The sequence below is a fragment of the Conger conger genome, chromosome 17, assembly GCF_963514075.1.
Source record: "Conger conger chromosome 17, fConCon1.1, whole genome shotgun sequence".
NCBI classification, from domain to species: domain Eukaryota; kingdom Metazoa; phylum Chordata; class Actinopteri; order Anguilliformes; family Congridae; genus Conger; species Conger conger.
In genome coordinates, this window is record NC_083776.1 from 19,972,662 (window position 1) to 19,998,337 (window position 25,676).

Below are 25,676 nucleotides of genomic sequence, written 5' to 3' on the forward strand. Positions count from 1 at the left end.
CGCGGACCCTCAGTAGTGTAGACATAGCGGACCCAGGTCTGTCTCCAGCCCTCGGCCTGTGTTGGTTTTTCCCAGAGATCTCGGGGTGAGCGATACACGCACGGCTTTACAGCTTGGCTGCTCCACCCTTGTAAACCCGCCCATTACATTACACTGCATTTCATTTAGCAGACACTTTTATCCAAAGCGACGTACAAAACCGTGCATATTGAGGTCACACAACAAACAACCGGACGCAATAGATACGGTATAGGGCTTGTTGTTGGGCTACGAACATATGTCTAGTACACAAGATAGATAGGCCAAGTCTGTAACTACCATACCAAGACAACTACAATTGGGGAAATTACAGAACTAAGAAATACAAATTCAGAAGTCCTAGGTTAAGGTAAAGGGATATCAGGGTAAAGATAGACAGGTGAAAAACAAATGACTCCCCACTGACAACGGTGAGATTGACAGCTGCCTGGCCTCCTTCTGAGGAGACATTATTGCCCCGCCCAACAAATGAATGCGGTGTACTGTACCCGGTCGTCATAGAGTCCGCGGCCCGTACAAAGAAAGCTACGGAGGACGCGGGGAGGAATCGAGAGGTGTAAAGGAAGGGATTTGGGGTGAATTATTTTCCGCAAAGGCCAAACCGTCAAACGGCACCTCCCTGATGCGACCTGTCAGAGGTTGCGGCCACGGCAACGGAGCGCTCGGAATCTGGTGCGTTCCGCCGCTCTGTGGGCGGGCCCGCCGGTTTGTCAAACTCCGCAAAGAACACTGAGAGAGGACTGTAGAAAAATAAAGTTCTCTTTATTGTTTGGGTTTCATGAGTTGCGATTTATTTCGATTTCTACACGGCTCATTTGTTAGAAGTTGCATGTACAATGTCAAATGTACACAAGTCGAGCCGCACTGGGCGGCAGTACTGTCAGTAAGGTTACTAATGACCTGTTGAAAAGGTCTTTGTCGGCGCCTTACAGCGTTGCTAAGCGCTGCGGTCGGGGGAGCGAGCAGTCTGGGGGCTCTCCTCTCAAAGGGTCAGGTGTGGGGATCCACAGGGAGAGGGGGTGGAGGGTGGAGGGTGCAGGGTGCAGGTCAATTTTGGGAGCAGTACTTCCAGAAGCAAACTGTTGGAGAGATAATGAAAGATATGAAGCATTGCCTACCTTGAAGAATATGAATATATACTTAAGCATTAACAAAGCATGTTGACGTACTCATGCAGCATTGGCTTGTATCCACATAAAGTGTGCCAACCCCAGATCTCTGTTATTATAAGTGTAGCCGTGAATGTACTAAGCATGTTTAGTTATTTCTACATCCAGCAGTGCCCTCTCACCTCTCTTATTAGGTTTTTTTGGGGATTGAGGGTGGGATTTTTTAATGTCCTTCCCTCCCCGGTTTTGGGGTCCTGGTGGGCGATCACTGGGTCCTGAATCTGTACCACCCCCATCCACTGGGGGCAGTGTGGCAGCTCGCTGGGCGTCCTCCGATACCACCTGTAGATACAGCACAGCGGTCATCCTCATATCCCCTGTGTATGATGGGATATACAGCAAACACACACACATGGACACACACACACACACACACACACACATACATACACTCACACACGCACATACGCACACATGTTCACACACACGCACACACATATACACACACACACTCACAGACCCACACATGTATACAAACACACGCATACACGCACACACATGCACACACACACATATACACACACACTCACACACCCGCACATACACACATGCGCACACATGTACACACACTCACACTCACACTCACACACACACACACACACACACACACACATACTCACACACACACACACACACACACTCACACACGCACATACGCAAATACACACAGATGTACACACACAAAACGCCACGTACCGCTTTGTTCTTTTTTCCTCCACCTCGATGACTAGCTGAAACAAAGAAAGAAAGAATTAAATAAGCATTAATATTAAAATTCAATAAAATGAGATTGCATTGTTCATGTTCTGATGCATTCGTATGTGAACATATACGCGTGTGCACACGCACGGATGCGTACATTTGTTACCCCGTTGCACCATGGTTATCTTTCCGCCCACACTGATGGACCTCTGAAGCTCCTCCAGGGCCAGGAGGACCTTCAGGAACTTCTCTCGCCTCTCAGGACTGCTGATGGAGGACACGGTTTTCTCTGCTGTGTCCGCACTGCTGGGCATCGCGTACAGCGCTTTCCCGTCACCTGGAAAACACACAAGCAGGCCTCACTCCAAGCACGCTTTACAATGACTCTCCCCGTTCCCCTTTAGGCGAGTAGAGTTTTTTGGAATGTTTTATGTTATCATAAGTCTCTAGAAGTCTGCTGCTTTCAGTTACAATTGTCAGTTCTGATTGTCAGCATTCAAATTTCATTTAATAAAGGCGATACCAACGTACTAGCTAGTGGTATCGGCTATCACATTATTGTTAATTAAATTAAAATGTGAATAATATTAATATATTTGCTCAAAAGGCACATTTAAATGTGCTAAATGCTTTATACCTTCATCATATGTAGAAATACATACATTGAATGAGCAATACTTTTTAACCAACATTAAGCAGCACATTTGATTGGTGCCCTTCCCTTGGAACAGAGTTGATAGAATACTTTAGAGACATTAGACAAAACGTAACACCATCTGTTACTCTGTCAGTAGTGGCATCTGTCACCGCATTTACGCATTTACAATGTTGACCAAACTAAACCAAGGGAACGTGAACAGAACAGCAAACCAGCTGTAAGGGAATCCTGACTGCTGTAAACACTCATATTCTTTCTCAACAGCATGCCAAGAATAGATAAAACAAAATAAGTACCGAAGTAGAATTCACAAACTATAAAACCTGTGATTCTATGTGCGTACTGCAAATAGTATGTCAGAATCTTTTATTCGACGTTTGAGCAATTATATGTAATTTAGGCAAACCTTGTTGACTGTTAGCATAATTGGGGGAAGAGGATACAGTAGTGTGAGTGGGATAGTATATGAATAATGTATGACTAGTATTTATGTTTTGACAATCCGCCATTGCTTTGACACCCTACAAATGAAGAGAATCCAAAATGGCACTCACTGAATAAAAATGGCAGCAGTTTGACGTCATACTACAATGACCTATTCTCCTTCCAACCTCTTCAATCAGACATTGAGAAATGCATCCTCTAAAAAAATGCTATATGATCCTACATACATATACGTGCGGTGTGCGCAAACTGACCACACACTTCGCAAAAGGAATTGCGATCCCAAGGGGTTGCTTAGAAACCAGGAAAGAGGTAATGAGCCAGGCAGTAATGACGTTCAGAGTATGTGGTCCCAGACCAACGTGACTCTATAGTCCCCAAGTCCTGGGAAAATCCAGGCAGAACAACAGCATGTTGTTTAGATCAACAAAAATAATGCTAAAACGCCATCAATGCTAACCAACTCAATATCTGTGCATGCTCAATTAATTAAATAACCAACCTTATATATACTGTAGCTCAAGGTCATAACTCATATGATACAATCTGTGAGACTTTATAATGATAGCTGCTTTAAGCCCCTGTCCCTCCTTTTCTTGCCAGTTGAATACAGATTGATGGCCAGATAATAGCAGCAGTATAATGAGTAGGGAAACTGGGCTTGTAACCCAAAGGTTGCAGGTTAAATTTCCAGGTACTGTAGGACACTGCATTATACCTCTGAGAAAGGTACTGGACCAGAACAGCTTCAGTATAAATCCAGTAAAATGTTGTGTAAGTCACTCTGGATAAGATGGCAGTATATAAATATATAAATATAAAGCAGTACTATCATCTCAGTATTCAAACCCGCAACCGGCTTGCGATGGAACTGGCCTTACCTAAATGCCCTGCTGCGCCCCAGCTAAGACCAGCTGGGAATCTAAGATGGTTTATGGTTTTCAACACTACTGGTGGTCAGACATTAGCTGGCCTGAGGCTGGTCAAAGCTGGTCTCTAGCTGGACAAAGCTGGTTAAGTTGGTAAGTTTAACTGGTGGTCAAACTGGTGAACTAGCTGACTATAGATGAACAGCTGGTTGACCAGCTATAAGTGTCAAAAGCACATCTTAAACCAGCATGACCAGCTTAGGCTGGTTTAACCTGGAATGTCAGCATGGTAGTTTCTCAAAACTCAACACAGTCCACAGTTTTTTGTAGTCCAGCACAGTGGAACACAGTTCACACTGGAATCTGGCGTTCACACTCAAAAAATGTAACATCTAGGACCACGTAGTTCTTCCTGCCCGAAGTCACCACAATTTCAACTCGGATGAATCATGTCTTTTAAAAAATCATGTCTCATAAAATTATTATGGTTTTGTATTTTCCATTTGTTTTGTATTTACGTGCCGTTTTAAAATTTTTCGAGTCAGTTTGGTTTCAGTTTAGCTTAAGTCATCTACGTTAGATTAGTTTTTATTTGGTTGTGATGCCATTCTTTGACCTCTACCATCATAGATTGCAGCATTTGATTGCCATTTTGTTGAAATTCAAAATAAAAAGCCACTTGCCTTTCATCATCTTTTGCAAAAATATTTTTCAATTTAGTTTCAGTTTTTGTTCATGAACATAATCTTTCATGACACCATATTCAGTCATGACATTCTAATGAGTGATGCACAATTAACCATGTACTGAAACGTTTATATTGCACTTAACGGAACCTGTTATATATAATATGTTCCCCACATTGTTGTTATTCTACAATGAAACTACATTTAAACTGCGCCAAAGGGGCAATTTCTGATATATTCATACATAATATTTTGTTCATATTTTATTCATTATATACAAAATGAACAAAAACGTCTACTGCAATGAAACTCAAAAGAGTCATGCAAAACTAACACTGTGTAGTTTAAACTGTACTGAACCCCCATCATTCCTGCTACAATGGAAACACCGACATCAATTCCTTAAGCATGCATATACGCCATAATGCATGTTCAACCTTTTCTGATCCAGGGACCCCCAACCTGACCTAAAGTAATCCCTGAGGACTAGATAATAAGATAACAAGGGTTATATATATATATATATATTAATTGGTTTTACAATTCCCAAAATCTAAACATAACCATTGTATATGAAGTCCAGGGACCCCATACAGTACCTTCAGGGACCCTCAGGGGTCTGCCCTCCTCCTGTGGAAAACCCATTGTGTACAGAATTAGCCTCTGTTTGAAGATACGTAAAACATTGGGTGTGTATATGGAAGTGGAAGATATTGCAGCTGCAGTGCTGCACAGGTGACCTGCCCGTCGCCCTGTCCCGCCCCCCCCTCCTCACTTGTCCGTCTCGGGTCCTGGTCCGGGGTGAAGGGGGCGCTGAGCACCGCTGGCACCAACACCGCCATGATCGCCATCTCCATCACCAGCACCGCCACCGGCGCCAGCAACCCCCGAAATCCAGCTGCGCTCTGCATCGCTGCGTCTAATATCTCTCTTCTCTACGCAAGGGCCGAAATTAAACGCTTCCGTCGTCGTCCGTCCGTGTGTGACCGTAGCACCTCTGTGGAGAAGGCTTGTCGAGTGTGTGTTTCGTACGCAGGAGTACGTGTGTGTGTGAGAGTTTTTGCCCTCGGCGTGTCTGTCTCCAGTCGGGTGCCGTCCCCCTATTTAACCCCAGGCCCTGGAGCCCCCCCCCAGGCCCTGGAGCCCCCCCCCCGGCCCGTCGCCGTGACATTTGGAGCGGTGTTTGTGCGGTGGCCCCTGCCGTCAGGGGCCTCCATTGTGAGCGGTGTGGCGGGCATCGGGCCCTCCTGCGTCAGAGCGCCTTTCTCCCCGCGCCCCCCCCATGTCTCCCGCGGCCCCCTGGGTAAACACATTAAGGCCCTTATCACTGCTTGCTCAGAGAGGACAGGCAGGCCAGCACGCTGCCTCCCTCACTGGGGCAGAGGAGTCTGCCAGGGAGAGGAGCTCCATTTATCCACAGAGAAACATCCTTATACACACACAAACACGCACACGCACACAACCACGCACATGCACACGCACACGCACACGCACACAACCACGCACACGCACACGCACACACACACACACACACACGCGCACACACACACGCACACACATACGCACAAAAACACGCACATGCACACACACACACACACACACACACACACACAAACACGCACACGCACACAACCACGCACATGCACATGCACACGCACACAACCACGCAGATGCACACACACACACACACACACACACAACCACGCACATGCACACGCACACACACACACACAAATACACACACGCACACACACACAACCACGCACATGCACAGTACTCACACACACCCTAGTAACTCCTGTACCGATGATGTGGCATAAGAGTTTGACACCTTTAAACATTTTTATCAACTATTAGTCATTCATTAATAACAGCAAGCACCCTAATCTTCCCCTTCTTCAATTCTATAAATGAAGGGATTCATAAAATACTAAACCGAATATCGCACCATGCAACCAGGACAAAGATCAGGACGGTTAATCCAGTTGACTATTTGTATTTCACCGTTTTGTGGCTCACACAGTGTGTTATGCAATGCTCCAATATGCCCGGTTGCAAAGCGATGATGACCCCTTGAGTAGAAGCGTACACTCTGGTCTGAGTACCATTTTACTAACAAAGCAGTGCCATGGCGATGACCCCTGTGATGTAAAGGATATGATGACCATGCCCTTTGATGGGCATGGCCGTGTGTTTACCGTGTGGGTGTCGTCGTGGTTAATCACGCAGGAAGTGCACGGGGCTCACGGTTGTGTGTTTACCCCGATTTGTGATGTCAGATCGTGAATGGGGAGAGTGGTGGGGAGGAATTCGGGATGGGGTCCGGGGGTGGGGATATGGTGGAACTTCTATAACTCAGTTGCCGGGAGGGGAGAGGCTAACCTGAGAGCATCCCGGTCAAATTAATTACACTCTCTCGGTCTGAATAGGAGCTTCAGCAATACTGTGTGTGTGTGTGTGTGCATGTGTGTGTAGACATGCACATGTGTGTGTGTGCGTGTCTGTGCATTGGCTATATTCACACTGTACTGCAGACAATGAGGAGCACTGGCCCCCCTTTTTTTGTCTTTCCAAACACAGCTTTAGTTAGTGATACACACAGTAATACAAGGATAATGTTTCGAACATCAGTTTACTGAGGCAGATCCAGACATGATCAAACATATCATCCTTGTATCAGTGTGCGTATCACAAATGAAAGGGCTCTATGACCTTAGCAAGATTTTCATAAATTGTTAAATACCAGCAATCAACGAGACACAGTAATTCCATCCAGCACAGAGAGACAGCCCCCCCTCCCAAGTCTGAGCTCCCCCCCCCATGGTGATTAAAAAGTCAATACAGACCTCCTTCCCCCTTTGCCAAAATTTTGGGCGACGCTTTGGTCCGAGTGTCGGCAGTGTTGAGTCAGCTCCCTCATTCTCCCCCTCTCTGTGGTGCCTCCAGACCCATAACTGTGAAAAGGCTGTCTCCTCACCCTCTCTGTTTCCATCTGCGTCTGACAGTCAGTCCACTGCCGTACGTCTGTCCTGACAGGACTATCTAGCTTTCCCAGAATCCTCGTCTCTTCAAACACAGACGTGCCTGTGACTCGATTAGCCCGTCTGTGTCCTCTGACTTCAGTTGTTGTCCCACTGATTGTGATTAGAGCAATAGACAAACCGACAGGCATTACTTTGAAGGGTCTTCTAATAACACAGTGCCCTGTACATATTTCAGAGAGAAGACTCTTTAGAACTGTCATGGACTAGTGTCGGGATGAGACTTTTCATTAGCCGATTACAGACAGGCAACACTTTTCGATGTGCCGGCAATTTACATTTGAAAAACTCACCAGCAACGTCTCTTCCCAAATATAAAGTCCTAATTACATCAACAGTGCTCCAAATTTGCACAGCTATTTCTTCTTTTTAAAACACACGATTATTCTGGGGCGAGTGGCAGTGAAGACTGAAGTGCTGAACTCACTGAGCAAGTTTGTCTCTGAGACAGGAAAGAATTGGGACAAGTGGCTGCCATTCCTTCTGGTTGTGTACCAAGAGGTGCCTCAAACATCAACAGGACTTTCCCCTTTGAAGCTCCTCTATGACCACCAAGTGTGGGAACCCCTGGATGTGCTGCGGGAGAGTCAGGGAAGATGAACAATGTGTCTTTTGTGCTCAAGATGAGGGAGCAGCTGGAGAAGACAACGGCCCTTGCGGGAGAGAGCCTACTGTGGGTGCAGGCATGGCAGGTGGTTTTGCACGATAGGACTGATATATCTTGGAGCTTTGAGCCTGGTGAGGAAGTCTTCTTGCTTCTACTGACCTCCGAAAACAAACAATTGGCAGCGGCAAGGTCAGGTGGAAGATGGGTCCAGTGAAATAAGGTCCCAACGCGCAGTCAGCCACTCCAGACCTTCCATGTCAACATTCTGAAGAAATAGCATGCCCGGTCACCAGCATCGAGGCCAGCTTCACCAGCAATGCCCCTGCAGTCCCTGTATGTCCTTGCTGTGGAGGAAGAGGAGGTCACTGAGCTGTATTTCCCCAGTGCTAAGCAGGAGAGAAAGCTGGACTTGGAGCACCTGTCTGGGGGGCAAAAGCAACCGCTACTGCAGTGTGTGCTAGAGTGCCTTTTTATGGATACACCAGGGAGGACTGACCTGGTTGAACACCACGTCACACATAAAGACTCAAAGCCCGTTCGACTGCTAGTCTACCGGGAACCTGAGGGACTTGTTGTGCCTGAGAAGGATGGCAGCCTGAGGTTTCATTTGGACTTCTGGAAGCTGAACAACTGTCAGCAAATTTGACCCCAATCTGATGCCCCGGGTGGATGACTTAGTGGAGTGACTGAGGGTTTTGCTGACACCTTAATTTACAGCCACACCTGGGAGGAACATCTGGGATATCTGCGTGAGGTGTAAACCAGGGTTCACCATTCAACATGCCTTAAGTGGAACTAACATGCTTGGCTATATCAGTTAAATTGAAACAAAGATTTTTTTAATATAGAAATTTCTCTATGAACTGATAGCAATTTCCCAAGTAGCATTTTGTCATTCTACGCCAAGTCTGTCTCATGGTCCGCTGTCAGTGTGCAGTGGGAGATGCGCATAATCTGTGTGGAAAATGCACCCTGCTAATGCTAATCACACTGAATACTGAATAAGGACAGTAAAAAGACCATGACAGACATGTGAATGTGGGCAGTGCAGCACATAAGTAACTCAGTGGCTGTAGGGACATTTGGCAGCTCAGGCACTGCTTTTGTACCCTTGAGGAAGGTACTTATCCTAAATTGGCTCATTAAATAACATCCAGCTGCATAAATGGATAGCATGGTAAGGTTTTTTAATGTATTTTTATGAAAGTGTTGATGTTTAAGAATCTTGCGCATTACCTGTGAACATGACTTTTTAAAAAATGGTTACAATTGGCAAATTGATGGTTTAAGGTTTATTTACTCTGATGCAGAGTATCTATTGATAATCCTCCAATTTTTTTTACTGTGCCACAGTCCTTGGCATATCCAGATAGAGGCATGGTTTAGTCCAATTGCTCAGAGACGGTCCTTGGCATATCCAGATACAGGCATGGTTTAGTCCAGTTGCTCAGAGACGGTCCTTGACATACCCAGTGATACCAGGCATACTTGGCGATGGTCAAAGTTGTCCTCGGCTCCAGGCGTCTCCTGAAGAGGGTTGCCAGGCAACAGTGTGCGTCGCCTCTCCAGCACCCAGCTCCGAGGAGGAACAGGACCCTGACATCCTCAGTTCCACCTTTATGGGAGACAAAACCAAACACAGCAGCAACAAAACACAAAGGAACTAAACTAAATTCCCACGAGGCCACAGTGTCTGTGGACAAGGTGTGAGGACTCTTTCGGCAGTCAGTGACTTAAATGAACCACTGGCGCTGAGGACACTCTGAAAAGACACTGTGAACTAAACTCTGGGACAGATAAATTTGGTTATCAAGGAAAAAAATATATGGTTGAAGTGAATTTTTATCAAAAGAATATTGCTATAAATGGAACAAATCAAGCTAAATATCAACCAAAATGTTGCTATAAAATATAAATGGGCCTTTTCTATAAGGTAAGCCTTTTCTTATTTATAAGAAGCAGAAATATATTTTCAGTATGTTGGTTGAGAGCAAATGTCTCATAACCGACCACAAGTGTGACACTGTGAAGTGATTTTTCCCTCTGTCTGTGATTGACTGATAATTTTACTTCAGTTATACACTCAGTGTACACCTGTACACCAGCTTGTTAATGGAAATATCTTACCGGCATATAATGTCGCAGCAACTCAATGCATAAACACGTTATTACGGTTTATTTATACTGATGCAGTTTATCAATTCATAATCCTGACATGGTCAAGAGGTTCAGTTGTTGTTCAGACCAAACATCAGAAAGAGGAAGGAATGTGAGAGAAGTGACTTTGACCATGGAATAGTTGTTGGTGCCAGATGGGGTGGTTTGAGTATTTGTGAAACTGAGAAAATGTTGATCTCCTGAGGTTTTCATGCACAACAGTCTCTAAAGTTTACTGAGAATTGTACGAAAAACAAAAAAACATCCAGCCATTCTGTGGGTGAAAACGCCTTGCTAAAGAGAGAGGTCAGAGGAGAATGAGCAGACTAGTTAAAGCTGACAGGAAGGTGACAGTAACTTGTTACCACACTTTATATCAGTCCTATGCAGAAGAGTATCTCTGACAATGTCACAACTTAAAGTTCATGGGCTACAGCAGCAGAAGACAGTATACCTAATAATTACCCAATAAAGTGGTCCCTGAGTGTATCTAATTTGGTAATCCTTTTTTGGGGACATTACTATGAAATGTAGATCGAGTGAGTCCTCTAGTGGCCAAACAAGTGAATACAGTATATGGCCACAGTGTCATATTTCTGAGGGTTACTATAGTGCCAATTAATTAAGGCATTTCAATGTATTGATAAAGATGAAATGTAAAAATACGTTCAAAGCAAAAACATAGCACATTAGCTGTGAATATGAATTAAGATGTGTCCATTATTGCCACAATATCAAAGAGCACCTTCTCCCATTATCTGTCGATTTTTTAAAGGTGTACATAGGCAGCACTCCTCTTTTTATTTCTTACCTTTTTATATTATGTAAATCGAGTTACTATTATGTAAATGGAGTTACTTGTAAATCTAAAAGATAAATATTCATGGCAACAGCATCCTAAAACCATATACCACCTCTTCATGAAGCATGTCTATAAACCTGGAGAAGAATCCAATTTACTTCAGACAAAATTGCAAATGTGCAACTCTAAGCCTTAAAGGGCTTTCAATTATTTGGCATGTCAGAAAAGGAAATTAGTTCATTATCACAGAGTACCATTATATTGCACTATTTTTTGGCTGATACCCTTAACCCGAGACATGTTTGAACTTCAAAAGGTATAGTATGACATCAGCAAAATTAGGCAGAAAAAGTAAACGGGGATAAGTGGACAGCCAGTCTGCCGATCACACTTTCTATATGCTATACACTCAGCGAGCACTTTAGTAGGTATTTATTAGACTTATTTTTTTAGACTTATTGGTATTCTGCTGCTGTAGCCTATCCAATTAAGAGGATTGTCACATTGTGTGTTCAGAGATACTCTTTTTTACTTGCAGAACTGCTGCTCCCTGGATCATTCTCTGCAAATTCTATAGATTGTTGTGCATGAAAATCCCAGATCATCAGCAATTTCTGAGATACTTTAACCACTCTGGCACCAACAATCATTCCACGGTCAAAGTCACTTAGATCACATTTCTTCCCCATTCTGACATTTGGTCTGAAAAACAGCTGAAGCTCTTGACCACAGCTGCATGCTTTTATGCATTTAGTTGCTGCCACGTGATTGGCTGATTTAATATTAGCATTAACAAGCTGGCTTACAGGTCTTCATAATAAGTGTATATGCTATATGTGAACACACCACCTCACCTTTAAATTTAACAGGCAGCCTTGAGAAGTGTACAAATTCACCTCTGGAAAAACCGAGAGAGGGACGTCCTTGGGGGTTTGTGTGGGATTTTCATTCGTAAAAATCTAATTGTTTTAGGATATTTACAGTGGAATCCTAGTATAGCACATTATTTAATTTAGTCACAGCAGAATTAGACTAACGTACGGCGTCTCTGCAATACAGTGCATTTCAGAACGTGATTGGAAGTGCACTGATTACCAGGGACACAACTATACCATTGCCCCGGCTAATTCAGTATGTGCACAGATTCAGCAACTATATTTCATACTGTTTGGAATATTTTCCCTTTCTGCATTGTCGTTGATTCCACAATTCCCAACACCACCTGGAACTTTACCATTTACGGATCAAGGGAAGAAATTTCCAGGTTTTGAGCATGTCATACTGCGAGCGCGACCTGGCTCAAGAACATGGAAGGAGTATTTGACTTATTATGACAACTATCACTAGCAGTGTCATGTTGACCCAGTAAAATACCAAATTGTCCATTGTTTGTCCAAGAGAATTGTATGAATGTAGCTTTATAATGTTTGTCTTGTTTTGTTGTTTTACATTGAAATGGATGGCCGCATTACAATTTCACAGACGACATAATTTATTTGTTAACTATTTTATATCTACATGAATGTAAAAATTAAACTGTTAAATTAAGAATTATACTGTTAATGAACCCATTACTTCCACAGGTTGTGTAGTTTTAAGGGAGCACCATGACACTTGGTTGAGAAGGCATCGTAAACATAAATTCTGAGGATACAGCACTGTGGCAAGTCTCTCAAAGTCAATAAAGTTTACTTAGTTTGAAATGCTACAGACAGACATCAAAACAAATAGCAAAGCAAAGGTCACTTTGGGGAGAATGGATGTTCGAAGTAGAGGCTGATCTTGCATGCATGGATACCTACTGTACAGCTCATAGTTCAAATAAGTATGCCCATTACCTTGTTTTACCATGAAAACAAAATCATAATATCGCGCCTTTCACAAGTAACACAAATAATAATTTTCAAAAAATACATTCCATGTTTGAGAGACTTCAATCTTTCTCTTGTGCGTGTTGTAGAACATTATCCACCCTTAAGACAATCAAAAAAAGCAGCATTGCTTGCACCGAAATGGCCGACACGTTTAGGAGAATTACAACCTCAGGACGGAATTTTATGGTCTGTCAATGAATTAATTAATTAATCACGAATGCTCCTCTATACATATCTTCCTTGGGTAGAATTCAAGATCTGATATTTATCGGGATACTGATTATATTCCTGGAATATGAGTCACCCTAATGGACCCCTGAAAGCAGAATTCATTAAGCAGGAAGAAATCTGGCGGCAGTTCCAGGAGCCAATCACGGCTCAGATTACCACTGCAGATGGCAACACAAAGTTTAATGCAGGGGTGTAAAACACCACCTTTGGACAGAGAGGCCTAGGTCGAACTGTGGAAGGAACATACAAATACTAAATTTAACAACACCATTTCACTGACAAAGGCAGCGTGCCTAATATATTTTTTGATCTAAAGACAAATGTTGAGTTTGGAGCTTTAATGGAGTTATAGGAAGAGGGCTCTCAGTGTCTGGAACATACTAATGGTTGTAACTGGACTGGAGGTGGCAGTGATATATACGCACATGGGGCATTTACGCGACAGAAAAATGAGTTGCCATGGACACAGAGTGTCACTGTGTTTATGGTCGTTTCAGAGATAATGGAAATGTGCCCTTTTAAAAACGTTCAACTTCGGGTAAAAAATAAAGCAAAGAAATGAAAGAAAAAACATAATAAACAATATATAAAATAAATATACATACAATACATAAATAAATATTTTTTTAAAAATCTTTCATTTGTTCATTTATAGTAGCGGAGTGTTCATCTGAAATTTTTTACATTATTAAAATAGTTGAGTCCATTTTCATGGTAATGGTTTAAAATGTATTGAATAACCAAGCAAGTCCTGCAAGAACAGTGACACGCCATTTATGTCTCTTTACACAACACTGGTAAACCTAGTTCGGCATATTGCAAATCAGCAGAAGTACAGTCCTGTAATGTTATCGAAAAAAACAAAAAAACACACAATGTCACGGCATACATTCTTGCATTACAATGTAAACACTAGAAAAACACTTTGACCTGTAAAGCAAACAAAAATAATTAGCACTAACGTAGTGCATAGTGGCTTTTTCTACATTAACTGAAAAGTATTTCTTCATACACAGAGGACTTACAGACAGCCGCTGATGGCTGTGGAGCTTTGAGTAACCTCCCCATTTTTCTTTATTTAAAAAAATAAGTAAATAAAACTGCTGTAAGGCAAATGTATTCCATTCAGGTATGTCCAAGGAATACCACTTGCCAAGATTGAGAAAAAACCAAACAAAACTGCCCTTGTGTTCTCGTACACAAATCTCTATGCACTCCCGATGCAGGTGTTTACGGAAAGAACCAGTCTTCTCTGCTTGGAAAATCCATTGAGGAAGCATCTTTTCAAAATAACCATTCCGGGAAGAATTCTGGTCTGTCTTTGAAAAGTTGCATATGTTTCCATGGGCAGGCATCCTCTACCACAGCGTGGTGGGTTTGGCCACAGTTTCTGCGGCATTTCAAATCCAAGTTTTCACACGAACAACGCGGTTTACGTGCCGTCACATGTCTACGTCACCATCGTACGCGAGAGTGAGAGGCTTCTGGGGTGGAGTGGAGCCTGCGTTCTGCTTGGGGTTTTTCCTGGAGAGATAAACAACACAAGCTTCAGTTCCCTCTTTGAACACGCCAACTCCTTCAGCAGAGGCACTTCTACCACGTTACCCCTAGAGGGCGACTGTGGGCTGCTCTTTTTTTATGTTTGTTCTAGACAGAACGCTGGATGTTTTCAGAGTGACATTCTCAGGCAGTTGACTCCTTAGAAATAACCATGGTTTGGGAGTGAAAAAATCCGTAATGAATATCATTGTCAGTAAGGTCGCCCTTTTGATCTAAAACGGATCATTTTGCCTGAAAAGAATATGAAAGGCAAACATATGCAAAGATGCCTGATTTTCATTTACAATTTCAACAGAAACCCACTCACAAGAGTGGGTGAAGAGACCTTTAAAAGCAGGCAAATTATTCATATAAATACGGCAAATATAATACTCTCCTGATTTCAACGTTTGGAATTTAATATAGTGTGAAAACAGTACTTCCTGAAAATTGATCTATTGTGCACAGATGCAGTAAAACCGTGTAATGGGCTCTACAGTAGTTAAAGGTATCAACCAAACCGATCTTCTGCAGGCAGAAAATAAAAGACCCAATATTGGTGTTTGAGTGTTTTTCATTTTGAGCTGCGTGCGTTCTGAAAGTAAGTAATATACAGACCACAACATGAACGTCAGTGTGATGATGAAGACGATCAGGATGAATCCCACAGCGGTCACCCCATAGACCCACAGCTTCACTCTGCCATCTGTGGGATCGAAAAAAGCAGGATATTAACCGAACGCACGAGATCTATCAAACAAATTAACCTGAAACCTTTAGGTTTTTCCAAAAACACAAGTCAAAACGCTTTAATACAAAACAAGGCTACATTGTAAAAGTCAATACAGAGGCTCAGCGTTAATGCGAAAATCTGAACAACAACAAGAACAATCTCGACAGCTACAATCACTCAAAACTCGAAAGGAGAGTAAAATAAAGTTATGAAGTAAAGTTATAATGTGATGTGGATTGAAATACCTGGTCCCACCGGCTGAAGGGACCACTCCCTGAAGAAGTTGTGGATCTGGGAGGTTCCGGGTTTGAGCCTGCCCGAGCTGGTCTTCACGTCAGCCTTCTTGTTGTCACCTCCTGGGGTCTTGGTGCAGTAGTCCAGGAACCCGTGTGTGGTCATCACCTCTGTATACCCTCTCTCACACCCACACACACCACTCTGGCAGGGATGTGGTTTTTTGTTTTACAAAGGAAACTCACCTCTCCAGGCATAACACACATAAAACAAACTGATACACTCATCCTTTTTCAAGGATACATTGGAGCTTCTGGTTGAGAGCATCATTGATGACTCAAAACCTTGAGCACCTCTGTACCAATTACAAATACAAACCAGTCCCCCCAGAAGAGCTTGCATTTACACAACACATTACACAATGTTAATTGAGCAGATGAAACACAATTCAAGACATTTTGTTTATTCTGATTTGCACAAAGAAATCACTGACCAGCCTCTGTTATGCACAGAGTTGATCTGCAGTAGCACAAAGTATGCTCTAAGGGGCAGTGATGATCTAGTCCTATGAATGTATCAAACAGCATATACATATTCTTGATTTGGTTCTGTATTCCTCAGTTTTATCTGTAATCAAACAATGCACAGTAGCTAAAAGTGACTCGACAATGAAATCTCTAATATCTATACCAAGGAAGCAATTGAACACACAAAACTAATCAGAAACACCTATGAAGCTATGCTGTCCAAATTATTATGGCACCCTGAACTGGAGTTCACATGGCTCCAAAATGTATAAACATCTCTTTAATAAAAGGCGAGAGTCTGCACTTTAAGCACATGTGGATTGTTTGATTACAATTATAAAATTATGGAGTACAGAGCCCAAAAAAAAGAAAATATGCAGTATATAAAAACAAGATTCCTTAAGCAACATTACTTTTGTGATTCCCTCCAATGCTCTTGGCAATATCAGTGCTTGCATGCATGTTTACATATGCTTGGTCTTTGCAAAAGCGAGTAACTCAATATACTTCAATAAATTCAGCCAATATACACACAACAATTCTTGACATTTATCGAAGAAGATTACTTTAACGGTGCTTGTTGACACAATGTAAAATGTGCAATGCATAATATATGAGAAAGCTACACGTTTCCCACTCAAACTCGTATATTAGAATCTGCAAAAGATTACCTCCCTTGCACACTACTACTTCCAGATATATAGACAGAAGCAAGATCCCAGATGCAGTTTCAATTTATTGTTGCATTTTGCCTGTGCAAGACAAGTCCAGAGAGTACATTACCTGTGTACAGTAGGAGAACGGTTTGGTACAGGGTGGGTAGCAATGTCTGGTGGTAACAGGCATGTTCTGTAGAAAGCAGCCCCCTGCAGCAAAGATTGCACAAAATTATTATGGCTATATCTGCTTCGATAAGCAAATGAATGTGGTGTCATATCTGAGGAATGCATTCAGGTCCTTATCGGGGGGTCTGATCAACCTCTGAACGTTGTAATTCTGGAATGGAAAATTACATGTCAAAAAGACCCAGGAATAATGCCCACGGATCAGGCTTCCTGTGTAATGAGACCACAGAAGCAGTGCTTATGGTGTGCTTACTGGAGACAATTCTTTACAGAGATAAGATCACTTAGCCTTTTATTTACCGCCCGTCTGTAATCCCCAAGCCTTTATTTCTTCCGCGCAAACTAATTTGAGATGCCGCAGCGATCTGCCTTATTTTCAATTTATAAAAGTTTTATTAAGGTTTTATTAAGGTTTTAGTAAGGTTTATTACATTTGCACGAGCCACTGTGTGGTTCCGGTGTACATTGATGAATGAAAGAAATGTGCAAAAGTACAATTTCAAACGAGCTCGCATTTCCATATTAAAGACAAGTTTTGCATTTAAACCACCTTATCGTATGTTGCAGCTTCAATAGCAACCAAACAATTCCAGTACTATGACAAGGCGTTACGTCCTAGTGAGGTTTTAAAAAAAAAATCTTTTTTAAATCCAAAATACCCTCATTTTTTGACAGTTTAGACGCCACCAATTTAAGGGTTTCAAAGCACAGTTTCAAGAGCATCCGATGCAATTAAGAGTATGCACTGTGAACAAGTACACAGCAGTAGAAACTTACTCAGGAAGTGAACCTTTTAGTCACAAGCCGGAGCTCTCCAGCTGAAGTAAAATGCGCTGACCCCATACAGTAAAAATGCATCAGTACCTGGCCCACTGCCCTACACTCCCAAGACTTTAATAAGTGTGGAGCTAAAATTAGGCCCGGATGCACTGAAGCCGTGTTTTCCCACGTCACCGTGGAGAGGGGAGGCATGGCACCTGTGACATTGACCCCGTCTGAGCGCTGGCACCACACAGATCTCTCATTGTCCGTCCAGCTGCTGGCTTTCCACTCGTAGCTGTGGCATTTCCCTCCTGGAGGAGAGAGAAACACTCATTCCTTCAACGGCTCCGACACGCTGCAGAGGCTCACTCAGGGAAGGTCATGACACGCTGTAAGCAGCGCTCCATCCGTGGTGAAACAGGGCGATTTTTGTAGGGGATGCTGGGTGGCTCAACCGTTAAAGACAAGCTCAACTCAAAAGTCACTTTTTCCCCAATCTAGTCAATTCTTCATAACTATATGAAGAGTATATATAACATATATAAACAAATGTATATTGTATATTGTAATACTTGTGTATTTTCATACCAAGGTTTTGAGATTTTACGTCATAGTGTACCAGTGGACATGCACGACTTAAGGTACGACTTAAATTACGAAAATTGTAACGTAATGTGAAAAACATTTTCAAAAGCATTTTCTCTGCGCATTTTGTTTGGGCAACTGAAAAAAAAGAATGAATGTATCCATAAACAGGAATTAACTGGATTTTCAGATCAAATTTTCCCACAAACCTTTGCAAGGCCGCGTCTCAAAAGCCTGCTGTGGGCAGTTGTCCTGGTTCTCCAGGACCTGAATGACCACGGCCCTCGAGCGAGCCTGTCGCCCTGTGGTCTCAAAGCTCCGCCCATCCAGACAGGTCAGCTGACACGAGCTCCATGACGACCAGTCAGTCAGGTGGCAGTCTCCTTCATTAACAATGGAAGTTTGTGAATGTGAGTGTGATGTCATGTTCAACTACCGGTTTGTATTGTACCTGGCTAACATGCAACTGGAGCTAGCATTCAGAAAGTTAGCCAAAACATAATTTTCTGTCAATTTTGCATGCAATTCCAGTCTCCCACACATAACATACAAATCCTGTTCAAAGCGGATTGGGGGAGGAAAAAAAAATTAACTGTGAAACAAAAAAAGAAGTTTTTTCTCAGTTCAATTATGCACGAACAGGGCACTAAGGGATAAACCCTTCAAATGATGTGGAAAATAATAAGCAGCGAGATTTATGTTTTTTTTATGAAGGAAACATGTATGCAAATCCTCTGTTCACAAGCTTGCTTAATTACTGAACCGTGAAAACCATGAGGATATCACGGTGATGATTACAACGGGAAAATCTTCTCAAGTGTAACACGTGCGGGCCTGACTCACTATTACAGACAGGTCTTACAACCCTTAATTCAGCCTGTCGCTTTTCACAGGAAACCATGAAGCACAAGCTACCTTCCAGCAATCCAGTGCACACCTCCAGCCTTCAGAACGATTGAGTTTTGCTTTAAGGATTGCTGACTGGCTAGGAGATGAATGAAGACCAATGAAAAGGTATTCAGTTTAGTTATTCAAGTTGGATTACCAGTTATTTAGAGAATCAAAAGCAATAATGCTTAGATCATTTTGATTCACTATTTTAGGTTATTTTATTAGTTATCCCTGCTGTAAAAGCTTGGCACGGTCAAACCATGTCAAGCTGGGAGCTGGTCTGAACTGGTCAACCAGCTGAACCATGTTGAGTTGGGAGCTAGTCTGAGCTGATACCAGGTACCAGCTTTTTCAAAACCTAGTTTGAGCTGTTTCATTTTAGCAGAGATGCCAACAAAGTTCAATTTGAATGAAATTGACTTTAAAGATGGGCTTTCCGGTTGACAAAATGGGTTGGGATTTAAAACTGAAAGCGGAAACAGCCAGCTTTAGATGAAAAAACAGCCCAGCTGCACACTACCTGAGCAGGGCACGGAGCAGGGCAGGCGCAGGTCGTGTCCGCTCATCTTCCTCAGATTATCCTCACACTTCCCCTCCTCCGCTGCTTTGGGTGGAGAGAGGTCTGCTGGGCCACCTGGCTCCACCACGCAGGTCAGGTTCCTCTCTCGAACACCTTCTCCACACTCAGCCCCCTGCGCACAGAGCAGGAGAGACAGATAGAGAGATAGATAGAGGGAGAGAGAGAAAGTGAGAGAGAGAGAGAGAGAGATAGAGGCATTTACGCCCAGCCAGACAGAGAGGGAGAGGGAGAGAGAGAGATCCCTTCAATGATTGGAATATCGTCAAAATAAATAACCATGACAGGGCTATCAACAAAAATGGTAAGGAACTCCTGCATCTGTGTCGTAGCCTGAGTTTGTCGATGGGAGGATACGAGGGGACTGCTTGGGAAGATGCACCTATTGCTCATCTCTTGGCAGCAGTACAGTTGATTACATGGTCGCAGATGTAGACCCCTTCTCTTTCAGAGTATTTACTGTCAAGCCACTAAACGCTCTGTCTGATCACAGACAAATGACTGCGTATCTGAATAGGACAGACCACACACACACACACACACACACACAACAGGCTATTCTAAAATGATTTAACTTGGTTCCGAGCGTGGGTTACTTGCCTGGAATCAAGGGCTCATAACCCCAATTTTTTTTCATATCATTATTAATACAAGATTTATAGACTTCCTTGCAAAGCACAATGTCCAGAATAAAAGTCAAATTGGATTCTTACCAAATCACTGCACAGCTGATCATATTTACACCCTACACACCCCAATAGAAAAATATGTTAACCAAAATAAAACTAAAATGTTGGCTTTGTTTGTGTTTGATTCAATTTGGCATATTGGCTTATTCTTCAAACTTCTTGAAAGCAGTGTAGGCGGTAAACATATGATATTGTTAAATCAATGTACACAGGCAATAAGTGCAGCATAAAAATTGGCAACAACAGAACAGATTTTTTTCATCCAGGAGCATGGAACGTGACAGGGCTGAGTCCAACACTATTCAACATTGATATTAACGGATTGGTTACTTTGTTAGGGCAATCTTCAGGCCCTGGTCTCATGTCAAACTCCTACTACTAAGATCTGCTGTTGCCCACAGCACAGGGGTGACAGCAGGGCCTAGATCTGCTAGAGAAATACTGTCATACCTGATGGCTATGATGGTAAACATGAAGAATTCATTGATAATGATTTTCTAATGGAAAAATACATTCAATTTCACAATTTTTACTGGGCTCATGAGTAACTTTGGTTATCGGGACACAGGCTACATCGTTGGCGATACTTTAGAACATTTGTATTAATCAAGTCAGAACTATGGACCAACGTGGATGGTCATCGAATCAAATCAACAAACGATAGTTGAGATGTTTACATAACTAAAGCTTAGGCCTATGCTACTCGTGTCAGTATCAGAAGAAAAGCGCAACAGAATAAATTCACTGAATGAATTATTCACTGTGAATTGTGAATTGTTCATCTTATGCCTAATTCACTGAATGCATTTTTTACAATAAAATATGAATTAATGTATGAAAATTAGTTACTTTCTTAGCTTTTGTTTTATCTTTCAACTTGTCATCCATCCATCCATTATCTTAACCCGCTTATCCTGAACAGGGTCGCAGGGGGGCTGGAGTCTATCCCAGCATACATTGGGCGAAAGGCAGGAATACAGCCTGTACAGATCGCCAGTCCATCGCAGGGCACACACACCATTCACTCACACACTCACCTTGTCATTATTATTTAAAAAAATTAACAGTATATTTCTATTCATTGTAGGTACTTATTCTTATTATGGACGCAACTCCTCCAGTTGATAAAACTAAACAGACCTATTTGGTTGCAACCTCTTTGTTTTTAAAGGTTAAGGTTTTTAAAAACAGGCCCCTGACTTAACATTGGCGGAACGCTGAGTTTACAGCTGAAAACCAGTCCAGCAATTTAACAAATCTAATTCATGGTAACTGCTGGGTGAATTAGCAGCTTCCATGGCTAATTCAAATGCAAAGTACATTTACGGACTTTGACTAATGTTAATTAATGATTACACGATTGAGCAATGAAAGAATTTAGTTCGCTTACATTAACGTTACTGCGTTGAGCAAAACAGGAATCTAGGGGGTGGAAATATAGGTTGAGCGACGTTTTGACATATAGAAGGACTAGGTTAACCCCAATACAGCTCAGGGTTTACCTGGATATAGCATGACTACGCCCTAGTTGCTAGAACACTTTTCAGCCAAATGTAGCCAAATTTTCTCCTGAAAAAGTACAGGAGGCTAATGTTATATCTAGTTTGCTATCCTACCTGCAAGGTTTCGCCACCGTTGGGTGCAATGATTGAGATGGGCAGCTGCTACTGAGAACAGGGTAGCAGTTCAGCGATTCAAAAGATGTCCAGTTTAGGTAGTTTTGCTACCTTTTCCTCCTGCTCCTTTTCTATCCTTTCTTTTCTACGAGCCACTTTTGTGCTTCAAGGAAATTTTCACACTAGGCAGCTAAATGGAGCTCAATATTTTATACACTAGCTAGTTAATATCAACACATGACCTAGACAGTTCACATAGGAAAACAGCAAACATATTTTCCAGCAGCACTCTTGGCATATCAATCAACACCAACACCAAATTAATTAGCCTGCCACAAGTTATTTCATTGAAAAAACGGATGTACGGATGTATAAGACATTACATTACATTACATTATTGGCATTTTGGCAGACGCTCTTATCCAGAGCGACATACAGTTGATTAGACTAAGCAGGAGACAATCCTCCCCTGGAGCAATGCAGGGTTAAGGGCTTTGCTCAAGGGCCCAACAGCTACACCGGGATTAGAACCACCGACCTTGCGGGTCCCAGTCATCCCAGTCATTTACCTTAACCACTACACCCCTAAGACACATAGAGACATGGGCCCTCCTAGACTATGGGACCAGGGGCCCTGGCGCAACTGCACCTGCTGCTCCGCCTATATGACCACCACTGACACTGCAATAAATTAACTCAAGGACACAGGGCATTCTATTACATAAAGAACAAAAAAATTGGCTAAAATTATTTAAATCTGCAATTGAACCAATTGCCCTATATGGCAGCAAAGAGAGGGGTCCACTTTCAAAGCATTCTGCCCAACGGGACAAACACCCAACTGAAACCCTGCATTTAGAATTTTGTAAGAAAATCTTACCTGTACCACGAAAAACTGCAAACAATGCATGCAGGGCAGAATTAGGCAATACCCACTTCTAATCACAATTCCAAACATTATTTTGGAAACATTTAAACAATAGCGACCCCCCTCTCATACCATTACTGAGCCCTGCAATGCCAAGGAAGACGTTCTGACGCTCAGTTCACTAACCCCCACTAAAACTACACAGCCTCAGAACAGCTAAATACCAAATCAACCAATCAGAATAAAACAAATGATGAAGCAACAAACACAAAATGACAGTACTTATTGGACAATCAAACCAGAAATCTAAACAAATGCCCGAAAAAGACGATACACTGTGGAAGACTATCTGAGCACAGTGAAAAATGAAATACTCAAGAAAACATTGATAAAGTACAGACTCAGTGAGCACAGCCTAGCGAGATAGAGACCAGGCACCCCCGGCAGACCCGGCTGCACAGAGAAGAGAAGCTGTGACAAACAAGAAAGAGAGATAGAGCTGCACTTCCACACCCAGTGCGATAAATACAAATTAGAGAACATCTGTTTCCAAAAAGTACAACACTATACCCAGACTTCCTACCCATATCTGAGACCCAATTATTGCAAATCCTCCTTGGAGAGGAAAGGTACTGTGCAAATTTGGCCGCACAATATGTAGCTATCTGCCCCTGCCTGAGGGACAGCAGTGACCCCCTAACCACCACCAATTGATAGACACTCACTGAGCACTTTATTAGGAACACGTCATTATCTAATCAGCTAATCATGTGGCAGCAGTGCAATGCATAAAATCATGCAGATATGGGTCAGGAGCTTCAGGTAATATTCACATCAACCATCAAAATGGGGGAAAAAAACATGTTCTCAGTGATTTGGGTGGTAGTGATAGTGTTATGATTGTTGGTGCCAGGCAGGCTGGCTTGAGTATTTCTGTAAATACCACCAATTGATAGACACTCACTGAGCACTTTTTTAGGAACACGTCATTATCTAATCAGCTAATCATGTGGCAGCAGTGCAATGCATAAAATCATGCAGATATGGGTCAGGAGCTTCAGGTAATATTCACATCAACCATCAAAATGGGGGAAAAAAACATGTTCTCAGTGATTTAGGTGGTAGTGATAGTGTTATGATTGTTGGTGCCAGACAGGCTGGCTGGAGTATTTCTGTAAATATCTCCTGGGATTTTCAGGCACAACAGTCTTTGCAGAGAATTGTGCAAAAAACTTAAAACATCCAGTGAGCAGCAGTTCTGCAGACAAAAACGTGTTGTTAATGAGAGAGATCAGAGGAGAAGGACCAGACTGGTCGAAGCTGACAGGAAGGTGACAGTAACGCAAATAACCACACATTACAACAGTGGTATGTAGAAGAGCATCTCTGAAAACACAATGCGTCAAACCTCTAAATGGATAGGCTACAGCCACAGAAGACTTAATAAGTCTAAAAAATAAGTCTAATAAATACCTAATAAACTGCTCACTGAGTGTACATGTCAAGGAACAGGAAATGTTTTTCATCTCTTTACCCAGAAGCTGAAGAACCGCAGCATAACAAGGTAACCTGCTAAATTGCTTATACTGCTTAAGGATGTACCAGACTGTGTAATAATGCCACACAGGGAACATCCACATCATCTTTAAATTGTGTTTACAATGAGGGAGAGTTCATTTATCCTCGGATTGGATGAGCAGCAGAGTGTGACAGTATTAATGAACTGTAAACATTTCATTCTCTCAGGAAAGTTTTGGGGCTGTATTTCTGTTATTGCTCTGCGCGCTGTGTCATCGCTGAAGCAACAAATGCCATTCAAATATTTGCCAGTGGTAATTTCAAGCCGTTAAGCAGACCAATTCAGAATTGTTGTTTGTACCCACAGAGTAAGTGGAGACAACACAAATGTAATGCAAATATACATTTATATCATATTAATTATATAAATGATATATAGACCGCATATATATTTTTTTGAGAGACAGAGGCAGAGACACAGAGAGGAAGAGAATGATTAAGCTGTAAAAGTGAAGTGAATTTCTTCTCGACAGAACCGTGGACAGACAGACAGAGACCTGGTTTTGAGGTGTCATTGTTTCCAATCAATGAAAGAGTGACTACGGAGGCAAAGAAAACCCAGAAAAAATCATTAAAACCAAGTTCAGACGAGAGAAACGAACGACTTCAAACAATTTAAATCCAAGTGCAGCCCGAGTTTTACTCTAATGGTCAGGCTGCAGATCCAAAATTCTGTTTCATGAACAAGTTCCTCACGTTTCAAAGTCCCCTTGATGTATAAGACAAGCAAGTGTGCATAGGGTTTTACCCTTTCTCTTTCATCTTACCATAACACACACAGGCAACTTGGCCTTTCATGCCAGTATACTCATAACCTAACATGGGTAGATAATACAGGGGGGATTGTAGATGGGTAATAAGGGGCTTTTGGAGAAATTTAACGACACACTGTAGGCAGAGCTCCTTACGGTGGCTGCACACCGAACTCTAATGAAGTCCTGTAGCTTCATCGT

The 25,676-nt window shown here is 42.4% G+C and overlaps 2 protein-coding genes across 2 annotated transcripts in view; both read right to left on the reverse strand.

Moving 5' to 3' along the window:
* Positions 1 to 853: 853 nt before the first annotated feature.
* urp2 (urotensin II-related peptide) lies at positions 854 to 5,629 on the reverse strand. The gene is made up of 5 exons (XM_061225595.1): positions 5,343 to 5,629; positions 2,068 to 2,247; positions 1,905 to 1,939; positions 1,331 to 1,490; positions 854 to 1,118 (listed from the first exon to the last, which is right to left on the reverse strand). The coding sequence occupies exons 1-5, from the start codon at positions 5,476 to 5,478 to the stop codon at positions 1,087 to 1,089; spliced, it is 543 nt and encodes a 180-aa protein (XP_061081579.1). The 5' UTR covers positions 5,479 to 5,629; the 3' UTR covers positions 854 to 1,086.
* Positions 5,630 to 12,846: 7,217 nt separating this feature from the next.
* Positions 12,847 to 25,676, reverse strand: part of thsd7ba (thrombospondin, type I, domain containing 7Ba) — a 174,360-nt gene continuing 161,530 nt past the window's right edge. The window contains exons 23-29 of the mRNA XM_061226317.1: positions 19,916 to 20,087; positions 18,714 to 18,887; positions 18,135 to 18,230; positions 17,096 to 17,178; positions 15,797 to 15,989; positions 15,437 to 15,524; positions 12,847 to 14,803 (exon numbers count right to left, since the gene is read on the reverse strand). Coding sequence (XP_061082301.1) covers positions 14,722 to 14,803; positions 15,437 to 15,524; positions 15,797 to 15,989; positions 17,096 to 17,178; positions 18,135 to 18,230; positions 18,714 to 18,887; positions 19,916 to 20,087 — 888 coding nt within the window. The 3' untranslated portion in view covers positions 12,847 to 14,721. The remainder of the gene's footprint in view (positions 14,804 to 15,436; positions 15,525 to 15,796; positions 15,990 to 17,095; positions 17,179 to 18,134; positions 18,231 to 18,713; positions 18,888 to 19,915; positions 20,088 to 25,676) is intronic.